This window comes from Chroicocephalus ridibundus, chromosome 14 (assembly GCF_963924245.1).
Source record: "Chroicocephalus ridibundus chromosome 14, bChrRid1.1, whole genome shotgun sequence".
NCBI classification, from domain to species: domain Eukaryota; kingdom Metazoa; phylum Chordata; class Aves; order Charadriiformes; family Laridae; genus Chroicocephalus; species Chroicocephalus ridibundus.
Genome location: NC_086297.1, coordinates 4954126 through 4967234, shown reverse-complemented (window position 1 = coordinate 4967234; position 13109 = coordinate 4954126). Strand labels below are relative to the sequence as shown.

The 13109-nt window shown below is 43.3% G+C and overlaps 1 protein-coding gene across 1 annotated transcript in view; it reads left to right on the top strand.

The window, feature by feature from the left end:
- FASN (fatty acid synthase) overlaps positions 1-13109 on the top strand; it is a 44007-nt gene that overhangs the window by 28449 nt on the left and 2449 nt on the right. Inside the window, exons 27-42 of the mRNA XM_063351679.1 lie at positions 21-224; positions 1193-1343; positions 1850-2028; positions 2609-2728; positions 2867-2989; positions 4586-4809; positions 5101-5302; positions 6346-6497; positions 6990-7081; positions 7229-7380; positions 7667-7909; positions 9664-9852; positions 10378-10605; positions 11070-11290; positions 11869-11967; positions 12115-12366. Of these exons, the coding sequence (XP_063207749.1) occupies positions 21-224; positions 1193-1343; positions 1850-2028; positions 2609-2728; positions 2867-2989; positions 4586-4809; positions 5101-5302; positions 6346-6497; positions 6990-7081; positions 7229-7380; positions 7667-7909; positions 9664-9852; positions 10378-10605; positions 11070-11290; positions 11869-11967; positions 12115-12366 (2831 nt within the window). The remainder of the gene's footprint in view (positions 1-20; positions 225-1192; positions 1344-1849; positions 2029-2608; positions 2729-2866; positions 2990-4585; positions 4810-5100; positions 5303-6345; positions 6498-6989; positions 7082-7228; positions 7381-7666; positions 7910-9663; positions 9853-10377; positions 10606-11069; positions 11291-11868; positions 11968-12114; positions 12367-13109) is intronic.

Below are 13109 nucleotides of genomic sequence, written 5' to 3'. Positions count from 1 at the left end.
TCATATTGTTCCTTCTGCAGCACAACCTCAGGAGTTGACAGAATATGCCTACGTAAATGCATTGACTCGTGGAGACCTCTCGTCTCTTCGTTGGATTGTCTCCCCTCTTCGACACTTCCGTACAACTAATTCCGACGTTCAACTCTGCAAAGTCTATTATGCATCTCTCAATTTCCGGGACATCATGCTGGCCACAGGAAAGCTTTCTCCAGATGCTATCCCTGGTGAGTTAAAATTGCACTAGAAGAAAATGTATTTATGTTCTGTTCTAGAATTTATTCACATAGTCTCCTGAATATTAGCTATGCGCTGGCTAAAGCGTATATCAGTTTTTGTTTAGCAAAAAAAGCACTCTTGAAATGGAAGTATAGCCCTGCTGCAGGACTGTGCACCAAGAACTCATAAGCTTTACTTCCAGTTGCAGTCCCATTTTTCATATGGCAGAATTAATAATTGCTGTGAGGAAACGTCACTAGCCCTGTTGTATTGATATCAAGCATGAGGTGAAACAACGTAATGGAGGTTCCAGAGATGGGCAAGGTGCATGCCTAGGTGAGAATGTTGAAGCTTCATGCTGCCATGCTACTGGACATGCTTTGCTTTTAAGGGAGGAAAAATGCAAGATGAAGTAATCCCCTGCCTACAGAAGGGAGGTGATAATATCTTGCCTCATAAGCAATTAATCTCATGCCTGCTGAATGGTTTTAAAGCTCTTGAAAGGATGGGGGACGACGATGATGACAGATGTAAAAAGTGCATTTGGAGATTCTTAGGAGCAGCTTGACTAGGGCTGGGTTTCCCTTCGTGACTGAGATTAGTCTCTGCCTAAAAAGGGTGTTTGCAAAAATTAAGGTTTTACAGTAAAGCTATTTTTGCTGTTGTCATCCTTTCTAGCTTATGTAGCATTCTTTTTCAAAGAGGAACAAAATTGTCTCCGAAACTGGAAATTAAAGCAATATCATTAAGGATAAATAATAAGATTTAATGAGACCGAGTCCCTTTCTGCTACGTTTGTTCTTAAGAGCAAGAAATTAACTGTGGTGACTTACGAACTGTGTACTTAGTAAACAAATTCCAGCACTTCTTCTGTTTAGGGTGTTTCAGCTTTCAGGGATTACTGTTGTAGTAAATTCTTGGCCAAGGGATTTTAGAAGAGAAATTGCCTTTGTAAAAGATTCTTACGTTCTTTCAGGTAACTGGGCTTTGCAGCAGTGCATGCTGGGCATGGAGTTCTCGGGACGGGACCTGGCTGGCAGAAGGGTGATGGGATTGCTGCCAGCAAAGGGGCTGGCTACCGTGGTAGACTGTGAGAAGAAGTTTCTGTGGGAGGTGCCTAAAAACTGGTAGGTCAACTTCTGTTTTCTGGTTTGTGTATGTGGTTAGGATTTGCCTTCCTGCCTGAGGCTGATGACAGCCCTGCTCAGACCAGAGGACTGCACAATGGGAAGATTCCCTTCTGGGAAATGGCAACAGGGCTCCAGCCTCCTGAGCAGCTGTAGGATTTGGCTTTGATTCACTGCAGGAGTTGAGCGCTGTTTTTTGTACAGTGCCTTGCACAAAGTTCTCGTCTCTTTCTTGGGCTTTTAGCTCCATGTGTTTCAGTATACGCTGGGATTTTGGTGTTGGTTATGTTGCTGGTTAGTTACTAAAACATTTTTGCAGAATGGTGAAGCTCTTGGCTGTGCTTGGCAGCTGAGGTAGTCTGATGTGTGATTGAGAACTGTTTATACTTTTTTGGCCTGTCAGGGCAGTTTAACCTTTCCATTGCAGTAAAGCAGACTTCGTCAGGAGAATCTAGTAGTCTTTTCCAAGGCTAAAGATCTCTTCTGTCTTTCACTTTGCTCCTTAGGACTCTGGAAGAAGCGGCTTCAGTGCCTGTGGTTTATGCCACTGCTTACTATGCCTTGGTGGTTCGAGGCGGTATGAAGAAGGGTGAGAGTATCCTTATTCACTCTGGCTCAGGCGGTGTGGGCCAAGCAGCCATTGCTATTGCCCTGAGCATGGGCTGCCGTGTCTTTGCTACTGTAGGTAAGTACTGAGGGCCCAATGTTGGGGGCACAAGGGAGAAAAGATATATATAATACATAGAGGAAGTGTGTCTGTGTGTGCGCACGCATGTGTTTACATATAAAAATATGGTTTTATGCATATATTATTTTTTTTCCCACAACATGATCTCCTGTAACATTGATCTAGTTTCTAGACTCGGAACAGGACACATGATAGATACAGCTACTGACTATACACTTGAAACTTCCACAGCACAGAGAAGTTTATATAGTGTACAGAGGTAGATAATCAAAAGTACGGAAGAGAATCAAGGCTTCTGCACGTTAAATTCAGGAATGTGATCAAAGAATGCCGATCTGTTTGTAAGGCTCCGTCTGGTCTTGGTCCTTGCTCTATCTCATAAATGAGCAGTAACAACTAGACAGCCTTTGTCCTAAGGTTTGACACCTTGAGAGACAGAGAGCTCTGAAGCAAGTGCTTGATGGCACTTGCAGTCCTTGGGGAAGGATGTGCAGATGAAAATAGGCTGTTTAATCAAAAAAAAAATTAAAATTAATGTAAGCATACTGACATCATTCAACCTGTCTTCTACTTCAAGGCTCCACTGAGAAACGTGAGTATCTCCAAGCAAGATTCCCACAACTGGATGCTAATAGCTTTGCCAGCTCCCGAAATACTACCTTTGAGCAACATATACTGCGAGTTACCAATGGAAAAGGTAAGTTCAAGGAATAATTTTCCTTCTCTTGTTGTTACGCAGTTGCACTTTCTAAAGATGAAATGAGTCACTAGAAAACAGGCTTAGGCTCTCAGCAGAACTGAGTTTATTAAATAGTTTCTTCTCCTTTCGTTGCAGGTGTCAACCTCGTGTTAAATTCCTTGGCAGAAGAGAAGCTCCAAGCCAGTTTGCGTTGTCTTGCTCGACATGGGCGATTTTTGGAAATAGGCAAATTTGATCTGTCTAACAACAGTCAGCTTGGTAAGATGGGACTTTGAAATACATCTTGTTAGGTTTAAGCAAGCACAAACTTATATACTGTCTTAACACAGACTAATTCTCAAATTTAGAAAAGCTTTTAGCTGGAATACTCATTTCACTTCTGTCACTAACAATTTCTGTAGTCTTATCAAAAAATACTTTCTTGGAGAAGCACGGCACTCAGCATTTTTTTTTTCAGGAAGCCTGCATAAAGCGTGCAAAATAATTAAGTTACTTTCCTCGAAGTCTGTCTTTAAAATAAGTATAAGACATGTTGCCTACAAAGTGTTTGGATAGGAAGATAGTAAGAATCAGTATTCATTTCACATGGCACTGTTTGCCGTTGCGTCTGTTAGCTCGTAGATTTCATAGATCTGTTGGACTTGACTTAAAAACCTTTTGGGATATAACATATCCATTTGTAATAGATGAATGCGCTATGAAACTGAGCAAAATGAACTTCATAGGTATACAAGTTGCAGTTTTGCCCTCTCTTCTGGATAAACTTGATCATTTGTAGAGTGAAAGTAATTGGAATTTTTCAGATAACTACAGAGAACCTGATCCTTGTTTTGAGAACCTTGATTTGTTGTTTCAGCAAATATCTGTGCCATTTTGAATAGAATATGATAGTTCCAATCGGAAGGGACCTGCAGTGATGATCTAGTCTAACTGCCTGACCACTTCAGGGCTGACCAAAAATTAAAGCGTATTATTCAAGGGCATTTTCCAAATGCTTCTCAAACACTGACATTTTCGTTCTAGGGATTGCTGTGAAGGGAATGTCAATAATGCATATTGGTTTAGTTGTTGCTAAGTGATGTTTATCACTTTCCAAGGACTCTTTTCAGCTTCCCACATAAGCTGAGAAGGATCCTAGACAGAACAATGGAACAGCCAAGGGAATATTTCGTACCATAGATGTCATCCTCAGTATCTAAATGGGGGTTGGCTGGGGGGCAGGAATTCATGATCACTGCTCAGGAAGGTGCCAATTTTGCCAGTTCACCAGGTGGTGAGAGTGACTTGTGCCATCATTATTATTGGGTTTTTTCCCTTTTTTGTTTTATTAAACTGTCTTTATCTCAACCCACGAGGCGCTTTTCCCCTTTCTTCCCTCTTCTCCCTACCCTTCTTGGGGGAAAAGCAGGGGAACTGTGAGAGCAGCTGCGTGGTCCCAGCTGGCGGCTGGGGTTAAACAATGACACCTAGCATCATAGAAAACTTCCTATGGGGGAAGAGTTTCCTGTGGAGATGGACAGGATGTACCTGGGATTCGAACTCGGCTGTCACTAGACACAAAACGTCCTTTTTAATATCAGACTGACCATGTTATATCTTGTCCTCTTGACTCACAATTTTTGTGAGTCAATTTCTGTTAAACTGGTCTGCTTTTAAGAGAACAACCTAATTAATATAGCATTTAGAGAGTACATGCAAGAATGAGTTTGAAAAATGTAGTATTCTAGCAACTAATGACTGCTTTACTCCTCAGTCTTACACTGCTGACCTACACAGAAATGTTTCTCGAGCAGAAGATAGACTCTGTTTCGAAATGCAAGCAGCATCAGGTGATAACCAAATTGCTTTTTCTAGGAATGGCTCTCTTCCTCAAGAATGTGGCATTTCATGGGATCCTACTAGATTCTATCTTTGACAGTGGAAACGAAGAGTGGGAAGTAGTATCAGCGTTGCTGACGAAAGGCATAAAAGACGGTGTAGTAAAGCCCCTGAGGAGTACAGTCTTCGACAAAGAAGAGGTAGAAGCTGCCTTCAGGTTCATGGCACAAGGAAAACATATTGGCAAAGTAATGATCAAGGTAATGAGATAATGACTTTGGGTCTCTGATGCATCTGTCATCTTCTGTGGGTGACTTTATTGGATATTTTGATTCAGTTCAAGTGAAGTTGTATAACTAGGACAGCACAAAGTTACATACGTTACGACATCAGCAGTAAAAACAGTAACTGTCAAGTCTGTCACTCTGATTCTACACTTCCCACTGCCTGGAGCAGCATAGCATGGAAAGATCAACGTATTGTGTATCTCATCTTAACTGCTTTTTTTTTTTAACCTCTTCTTTTTTTTTTTTTTTTCTTTTGGGGGAAAGGTCCAAGAAGAGGAAAAGGAACATCCTTTAAGAAAGTCAGAGCCAGTTAAAATCTCTGCTATTTCTCGAACGTCCTGTCCACCTACCAAGTCTTACATCATCACAGGGGGCCTAGGAGGATTTGGGCTTGAGTTGGCACAGTGGCTAGTTGAGAGAGGAGCACAGAAGCTTATACTGACGTCTCGTTCTGGCATACGAACTGGTAAGCAAAAGCTGTCAAGGAACAGGGAATGTGACTGACTTTTAACAGCCCTCAATTTGTAGCTTCTTTCAGTTTTCAAGTGTCCTACCAGCAAATAATAGTGTCTTGATCTCTTTTCTCCTCATGTGTATGTTCTCTCACTTCGAACAAGTTGGCGTGCCCTTTATTTTAAAGGAGGAAGTGTCTTTTCACTAGACCTGTCTTCCAACTATGTCTTTCCTGGTTTTTGTGGTTCCTAATTCTATCAACCCATTTTCTCCCTTACCCACAATTTTTTGTGCGGCTTTACTTTGATCTTTATCCCCTCTACAGAGTCTGTATCCAGCCTCCTCACTGACTTGCCCGGTGGCTGTAGCATGGTGGATCACATGCCACCAGGAAAGGCCTATGACCTCCTTGCTAAAGATACACTCTCCTTCAAGTTATACGTGGGGCTGCTTGCTCGTGCTCCTTCAGATAGCTCATCTTTACAGATGAGCCCTGCTATCCGATAACATCAGTAGGCGTTTTTACTCTAATTTAAGCCATTACTTTGATTCCAGTCATGGCATTGAGATTTCTTATCAGTGGTAGTCTTCAGTGTTTCCTCATACAAATTCAGCCGTAACGAAACTTTTCTCCGACTCTATAGATTTCTTCTTTCTGTTTGCAATTGCACCACTTGAGCCAACACATAGATGTTGGCACGTACTTCTGCTTCTAAAGTTCTGGTTGTGCTACTGTAATCTGTTGCCTTGCTCTAGTCTAGTCATTCTTTCCTGTCTCAGTACCCAAATTCACGTTAATTTCCCTTCACTGTTTCTTCCCCTACGCACCTCACGTTCTCCCAACTCTGCTCTCCACTTCAATCTATTTAGAATATTTCTGAAACTCAAGTGTTTTCTATCTACTATACAAGAGGAAAATGTGGAAAAAAACCAACAAAACTTGAAGCTGAATCAGTCCCTGTTCAGTCACTATCTGGTCAGAAAAGCGTGAGGAGCAGGTTAACCAAAGCCTTATGGTTTGAATGCTTCATCCCAGGCACTGTTTATTTTTTGTAGGCTACCAGGCTAAACGTGTTGAGGAGTGGAAGGCACTGGGAATCCAAGTATTGGTATCTACCAGTGATATTGGAACACTGGAAGGAACACAGCTATTGATAGAAGAAGCTTTGCAGCTTGGCCCAGTTGGAGGCATCTTTAATTTGGCTGTGGTAAGTGACAAAAACACTTAGGACTTGTAAAAGGCAGCAGCCACAGAAGTGGCTTTTTTACTGAGGGCAGTCAGGCTTCACACAGTTTTAGATTGCCTCTGTGTGTTTCAAAGGACACTTTGCTTTGGCCTTACCTGGTGACTAAAGGCTAACAGGTCTGGCCCCTTGATCTGGGAAGCGGCATTCGTTGGCCAGCGAGCTCAGTTCTGGAGATGAAAGTCATCCAAGACCCCTGGGGACAAGAAAAATCCCATACAGACCTTGCCAGTTGAAGGCTGCAGTGGCAGTACTGGAAAAATGCAGACTTGCCAAAAGCCATGTGGTCCTTGTCATATTTTAGGACATTCAAGATATGTCTGTACTGTAAAGTTACAAAAAGGCGTTGTGTAGTGATAGCCTATCATATCTCAAACCACAGGGCAGATTTAAATGGAGAAACTGGAGATTCTGAAATCGCACCTCTCTCTTTTTTCTTTTCTCCCTCCCCACTAGGTCCTTAGAGATGGCATGATTGAAAATCAGACCCCAGAATTATTCTGGGAAGTCAACAAGCCCAAGTATTCAGGCACCCTTCATTTGGATTGGTAAGTGTCTGGAGAAGGGATAAATATGAACTGCTTTTATGGTCACAAAGCTGATCAGACGTAGCCATTTTAGTCTCGTGCTAGCCTTCCGTGGTAACACATAGCAGGTTTTTCTGATGGGGTTTCTCTCTCCTGCTCTGCTCCAAGGGTGACTCGTAAGAAGTGTCCAGACCTGGACTACTTTGTTGTATTCTCCTCTGTAAGCTGTGGAAGAGGAAATGCTGGGCAAAGTAATTACGGCTTTGCCAATTCTACCATGGAGCGTATCTGTGAGCAGAGACATCATGATGGACTGCCAGGTAAGATGAGTTTACTCATTGCGCAGAATAATCTATCCCACCAAACATCCAGAGGAAAATCAGCTCACCAGAAACTTCTGCACTTGTCTGGAACGATAATGAATGTTGAAGGCTGTTTCCTCCCCTAGCTGTTACCCTGGGTCATTCATGTGTGAATGAACACTGACCATTTAACAGTACAAAGGAAATGCAGGCCTTTGCTTAGCTGTTTTTAAACTCACTTTTGTTGCTGCCATGTGCTTTAGCTAGTTTCCTAGTGTGTTCTTTCTTCTGACTTCTCCTCCAGGCCTGGCAATCCAATGGGGAGCCATTGGTGACGTGGGTATCCTTCTGAGGACAATGGGAAACAAAGAGATTGTGGTTGGGGGAACCGTGCCCCAGCAAATCAGCTCATGCCTGGAGGTGCTTGATGTCTTCCTGAATCAGCCTCATCCTGTCATGTCCAGTTTTGTCCTAGCAGAGAAGGTCTCTGTGAAAACTGAAGGAGGCAGTCAACGGGATCTTGTAGAAGCTGTTGCTCACATCCTGGGTAAGTGCTGTCAGACAAGCACTGCTGGGCAGTGTCTACCATCCCAATGCTTTTGGAAAGCAGCGGTGCTGCTGCTGCAGGTGCTCTGTTCAGCATCTCCTCCTGATTCTTGTGGTGTGGGTGTGGTGGTGGTTTGGATACTTTTTCTTTTACGCTGCTCCTTCTCTCCAGTAACCAATTTGTTTCTTCAGTGTGGGCTTTTCTCCCATAGCATGTTCACACACGTGTGCACACATACTTCAGTTTCTTGGGTTTTGCTTAGAGTGGACTGGTGCCTTTCTCCAAATGGAGAATCAATAGCATCGCAGAATCATCTAGGTTGAAAGGGACTCTTAAGATCATCAAGTTCAGCTGTTAACCTAATGCTGCCAAAACCACCACTAAACCATGTCCCTGAGCACCACCTCTACCTGTCTTTTAAATACCTCCAGGGATGGCGATTCAACCACTTCCCTGTTCCAGTGCTTGATAATCCTTTCTGTGAAGAAATTTTTCCTAATACCCATCTTAAGCCTCCCCTGACACAACTTGAGGCCATCTCCTCTTGTCCTAATAGGACAATAGGAACAGCCCCCAAGAGCAAAATTCTGTGTCAGCACATAATAGGGCAAATACGTGATTAACTTTCTGGGTACTATTCCAGTTTTCAAACATTCAACTTGGGATGTGCCTATGCCACAAAAAGCAGCTCTTATGTACTTAGTGACTTAACTGGTCACTGAGTGGTTATGTGAACATCTAGTAACTGTAGCTGAACTACGCGTTACAAGAAGTGCCATGTCCTCCTGTCTTGAACCTGCTTCCTTTTACCATCGTGTTCCCTGTTCTTGTGTTGTGTCGACAGTGAATGATCTCTGTCAACTGTACTATGTCCCACTTCAGTTACCTCTTCAGCAGACTGAAGTGTGTACTGATTCTTTGTTTTCTACCAAAAGAGGTACTGATAAATTAAAGACAAGTCTCCTGAGTTAAGGAATTGCATGCAGTAACTGACAGCACATCTGACCTCAGAGAATAGACGTGGCTTTTAGAAGTCCTAGGAAAGTGTCTGAGAAATTTTACCAGCTGTAGAGTTAGTTTGGAAGGAGAGAGTGTGTGAAGATGATAAAGGGAGAAGCCAGTACGAAGCCTAATGATGGAAAGGGTGGCAACACGGGGCAGCATAAGGTGGAGGAGGGGAGGAAGAGCTGTAGATGCAAGTGTTATTATGAGAAGCCCCTTACAGGTAAGGAAAGGGTGAGAGACTTGAACAGTGTGAAAACTGAAGGGGAAAAGGTGATGAAGACTAGATGAATTACCGCCTCCTCTGATGTGATAGACATCAAGTGTTGCAATCAACCATCATTCACAGTGATAACTGCTTAATCTCCTGTTGTAGCTGAGGATTAGTTGCATTATGTCTAGGACTGCAGTTTCAGTTAGAGCCTCCAGTATGTGAAACTACACTAGCTGGCTGCTCTGAACTTGGTCTAGAGATGAAGTGACAATGTTCGTAGCTATTTAGCCGAGACTAATGTCTCCCATATTATAAAGCCGTGCACATTTAACACGTGCTCTAAAGGCTAGATTCCCATATGACCAGATGTAGGTTGCAGAAGGGATGACTTGTGAGAGCGTTAGATGATCCTGAAAGGTAATTCTCTGTAGCTGCAGTTTATTCAGGGTTTAGGAGAAAAAAGGAGGATGAGAAGACTTAGAGAGGCCTAGAGCCGAAAAGAAATAGGCCTTTTCTTAGTGTGCTGTTTTTCCTTCAGGTGTCCGTGACGTGAGCAGCCTGAATGCTGAGAGTACCTTGGCAGACTTGGGCTTGGATTCCTTGATGGGTGTGGAGGTGCGCCAGACACTGGAGAGGGACTATGACATCGTAATGACCATGAGAGAGATTCGGCTCCTCACAATCAACAAACTGCGTGAACTTTCTTCCAAGTCTGGGACAGCAGAGGGTACGGTATCTGGATCGGCATTGCTACCAGTCCCCTGAATCCGAACAATTAAGCTCCCAGTCTGTTGCTTTCATCTCTGGTGATATAAGCCTCTATCAAATCATGAAATAAGGTTATAGCTAAAAGGCTGTTAAGTGACAGACGTGTCATTGAAGTGCATTGACCACTGGGTCGGGCCTATCGGTTCTGGGGCAGGGTATCAGAAAGGGCTTGAAAACAGCTTTTTTGCCTGGCTAGCATCTGCCTGCATGAGTAATATTATGCAGATGCATGCAGGATGTAATTTGAGACCTTTTACTTGTCTGAGGAATGAACAATGTAATGTCATGCTTACTGTAAGGCAAAAGGATATGCAGTTGCCACAGAGGAACTGACAATAGGAAGATCCCTATGTCTGTGCCGTGATGACTAGTGAGCCAGTGGGCTAAACCCAGAGCAGCCCTGAGATTCTCCTTTAGGACTATGGCTACATGACAAGACTGATCCTGAATCTAATGTGTGTGTTTGGTGTGCTTCCCTTCAAAGAGCTGAAGCCATCCCAGCTGATGAAGACAGGCCCAGGCGAACCTCCAAAACTAGACTTGAACAACTTGCTGGTGAACCCAGAAGGGCCAACGATCACCCGTCTCAATGATGTTCAGAGCACAGAGCGTCCTCTTTTCCTTGTTCACCCTATTGAAGGATCCATTGCAGTTTTCAACACTCTCGCCTCCAGACTTCATATGCCCTGCTATGGGCTGCAGTGTACAAAAGGTATCTCAGTTCTTCAGCATCTTGACTTTTGTAAATGTAGCATTCTGAATTTTAGTTGCCTTATAGAGAGAGCTTTTTTCTAGACTCTTAAATGTGGAGGACCAAGCATCAGTACCTATAGTCTGCATAGGGTTGTGTCAGACATCCCCAGGTAACAAGGGAAGTACAAAGTTAGACTGAAGAGCTTACGTACAGGGAAATGGAACAATGAGATGATGATTGTGTCCCTGCCAGCAGATAAGCATGCAGGAGGAAAACAAGAGATGCAGTTCTACTTGTCTCTGGAAACCAGGAACATTACTATTCCTTGTCCAAAACATAAGTTGCAAACCATAATTTAGAAACTTGCCTTCAAAATAACCCATATGTTTCCAGCATGGTTGTTTCTGAGGTCTTGAAAATGTAATTGTCTCTGCTAGTGTCTTTTTACCAGAGTCTGTTTCTGACTCGCTTCTGTGTTGTAGCTGCTCCCTTGGACAGCATACAGAGCCTGGCAGCCTATTACATTGACTGTATGAAGCAGATACAGCCTGAAGGACCTTACCGTGTTGCTGGATATTCCTTCGGTGCCTGTGTAGCCTTTGAAATGTGCTCCCAACTGCAAGCACAACAAAATGCTTCCCATGCACTCAACAGTCTATTCCTCTTTGATGGGTCTCATTCCTTTGTGGCCGCATACACTCAGGTAAGAGATACAAAGAAAATCTGTCTGGGGACCATCCTGTGTCATCAGGGCCCGTGTTCTTAGAGTTTACTATCCTAGATAGGAGCCATCTGAAAAGCTGACAGACTTTTCTTGGCGGGGGAGTTGGGAGACAGCTGTAGACAGTGGATGTTTAGGGATGACCGAAGGGTGGAACCATACGGGGGGTGGTCTTCATTAACTGGAGAGGGCTGGGACACAAATGTTGTTGTTGCTCTTGCTGTGATAAATCATGGTATTAGTATGTCTTCTGGAAGATCCTGGAGCGCGCAAGATGAGATTTTCATGTAGGGGTACTAGGAAACCTTGCTTAAGCCTTCCTTTCTGTTTTCATTGTACTTTCTAGAGGATTGTAGGCTCTTGGCAATTGCCGCCTGTGGATTTTCTTTCTAATCTGTCCTCAAGGGATCTTCTTCCCCCACCCCACCCTTTTTGTTTTGTTTTCCCCCTGTTTCTTTTTTCCCAGTTCAGAGCCCTTTGTTCTGTAACTGTTTTTTATCTAACGTTCAAGATCGGGCACATTCCTCTCATGTTTGCATTTTATTCTTCTCTTTTTCCAGAGCTACAGAGCCAAGCTGTCCCAAGGAAATGAGGCTGCATTGGAGACTGAAGCATTGTGTGCCTTTGTTCAGCAGTTTACAGGCATTGAATACAATAAGGTAATGTTTGGGGGTTTTTGTTTGGGTTTTGTTGTTTTTTTTTTTAATATGTCTTTATGTTGCATGGGAGGGGTGCAGGTTTTTTTAATGGAGATGGATTCTCAAATATTGAGACTAATGGGGGGAAAAAATGTTAATATTTTCCAGCTGCTGGAGGTTCTTCTGCCCCTGAAAGATCTGGAGGCTCGTGTGAATGCTGCTGCAGACCTGATAACTCAGATTCATACAAACATCAATCGTGAAGCACTCAGCTTTGCTGCTGCTTCCTTTTACTATAAACTGAAGGCTGCTGACAAATATATACCAGAGTCCAAGTATCACGGGAATGTGACACTGATGCGGGCGAAGTCTCACAATGAATATGAAGAAGGTCTGGGTGGAGACTACAGACTCTCAGAGGTCAGTCTGAGTCCCACTGGTGACTGTTGAGGTTCTCCCGACACCTGTGAGAGCAAAAGAAAAGCACAAAAACCATCCTTACTGAGAGAGAAGGGACGAAACCAACCTGAAAGAAATCATTATTCTGTGGCTATCATGCTCTAACAAGAATTAGAAGTCCCCAAAGCACATGAGTCGATTTGGTTCTGGGCACTTTCTCAGGGTAGTGAGGGTCAGAAGGTCTAGCCTCTATATTGGATAAGTGAGCGTTTTCTATAGCTAATTGTTGCAGCTCTTTTGATAGACTTTAGATAATAAAGATGTGTAACTTGACAGAAGTAACTTTTAGTGTCCTCCTTTCACTGAAGGCCCCTAAAGTTTGTCCATTACATGAGGGCAGACTTTTGAAGAGCAAGTGTCAGCCTGCTGACAATAGAGGTGGCTTTTTCTCGGTTATATTTCGTGGACCACTTAGAAGTTCATATGTGGGTTTCTTGTGGGCCTAAAAAAACTTAGGTTTTCAGCCTGTAGTCCAGATAAGGTCACTGTTCTTTAGCCCCTGTTAACACAAAAGGGTTGAGTGTCTTAGGTTATGGTACAGGTACCAGGAAGAAAAGGAAGTGATTTTCAGAATTACCTTCCTGCCTCTGGCGTCTCCTCTCCCTTCAGACTTCTGACTTGCGTTCGTTATTGATTCCAAGCTAACTTCCATGTTATGAAAGTTATATAATGACCTTAAAGGAAGATTCATGGTGGTGGGAGAA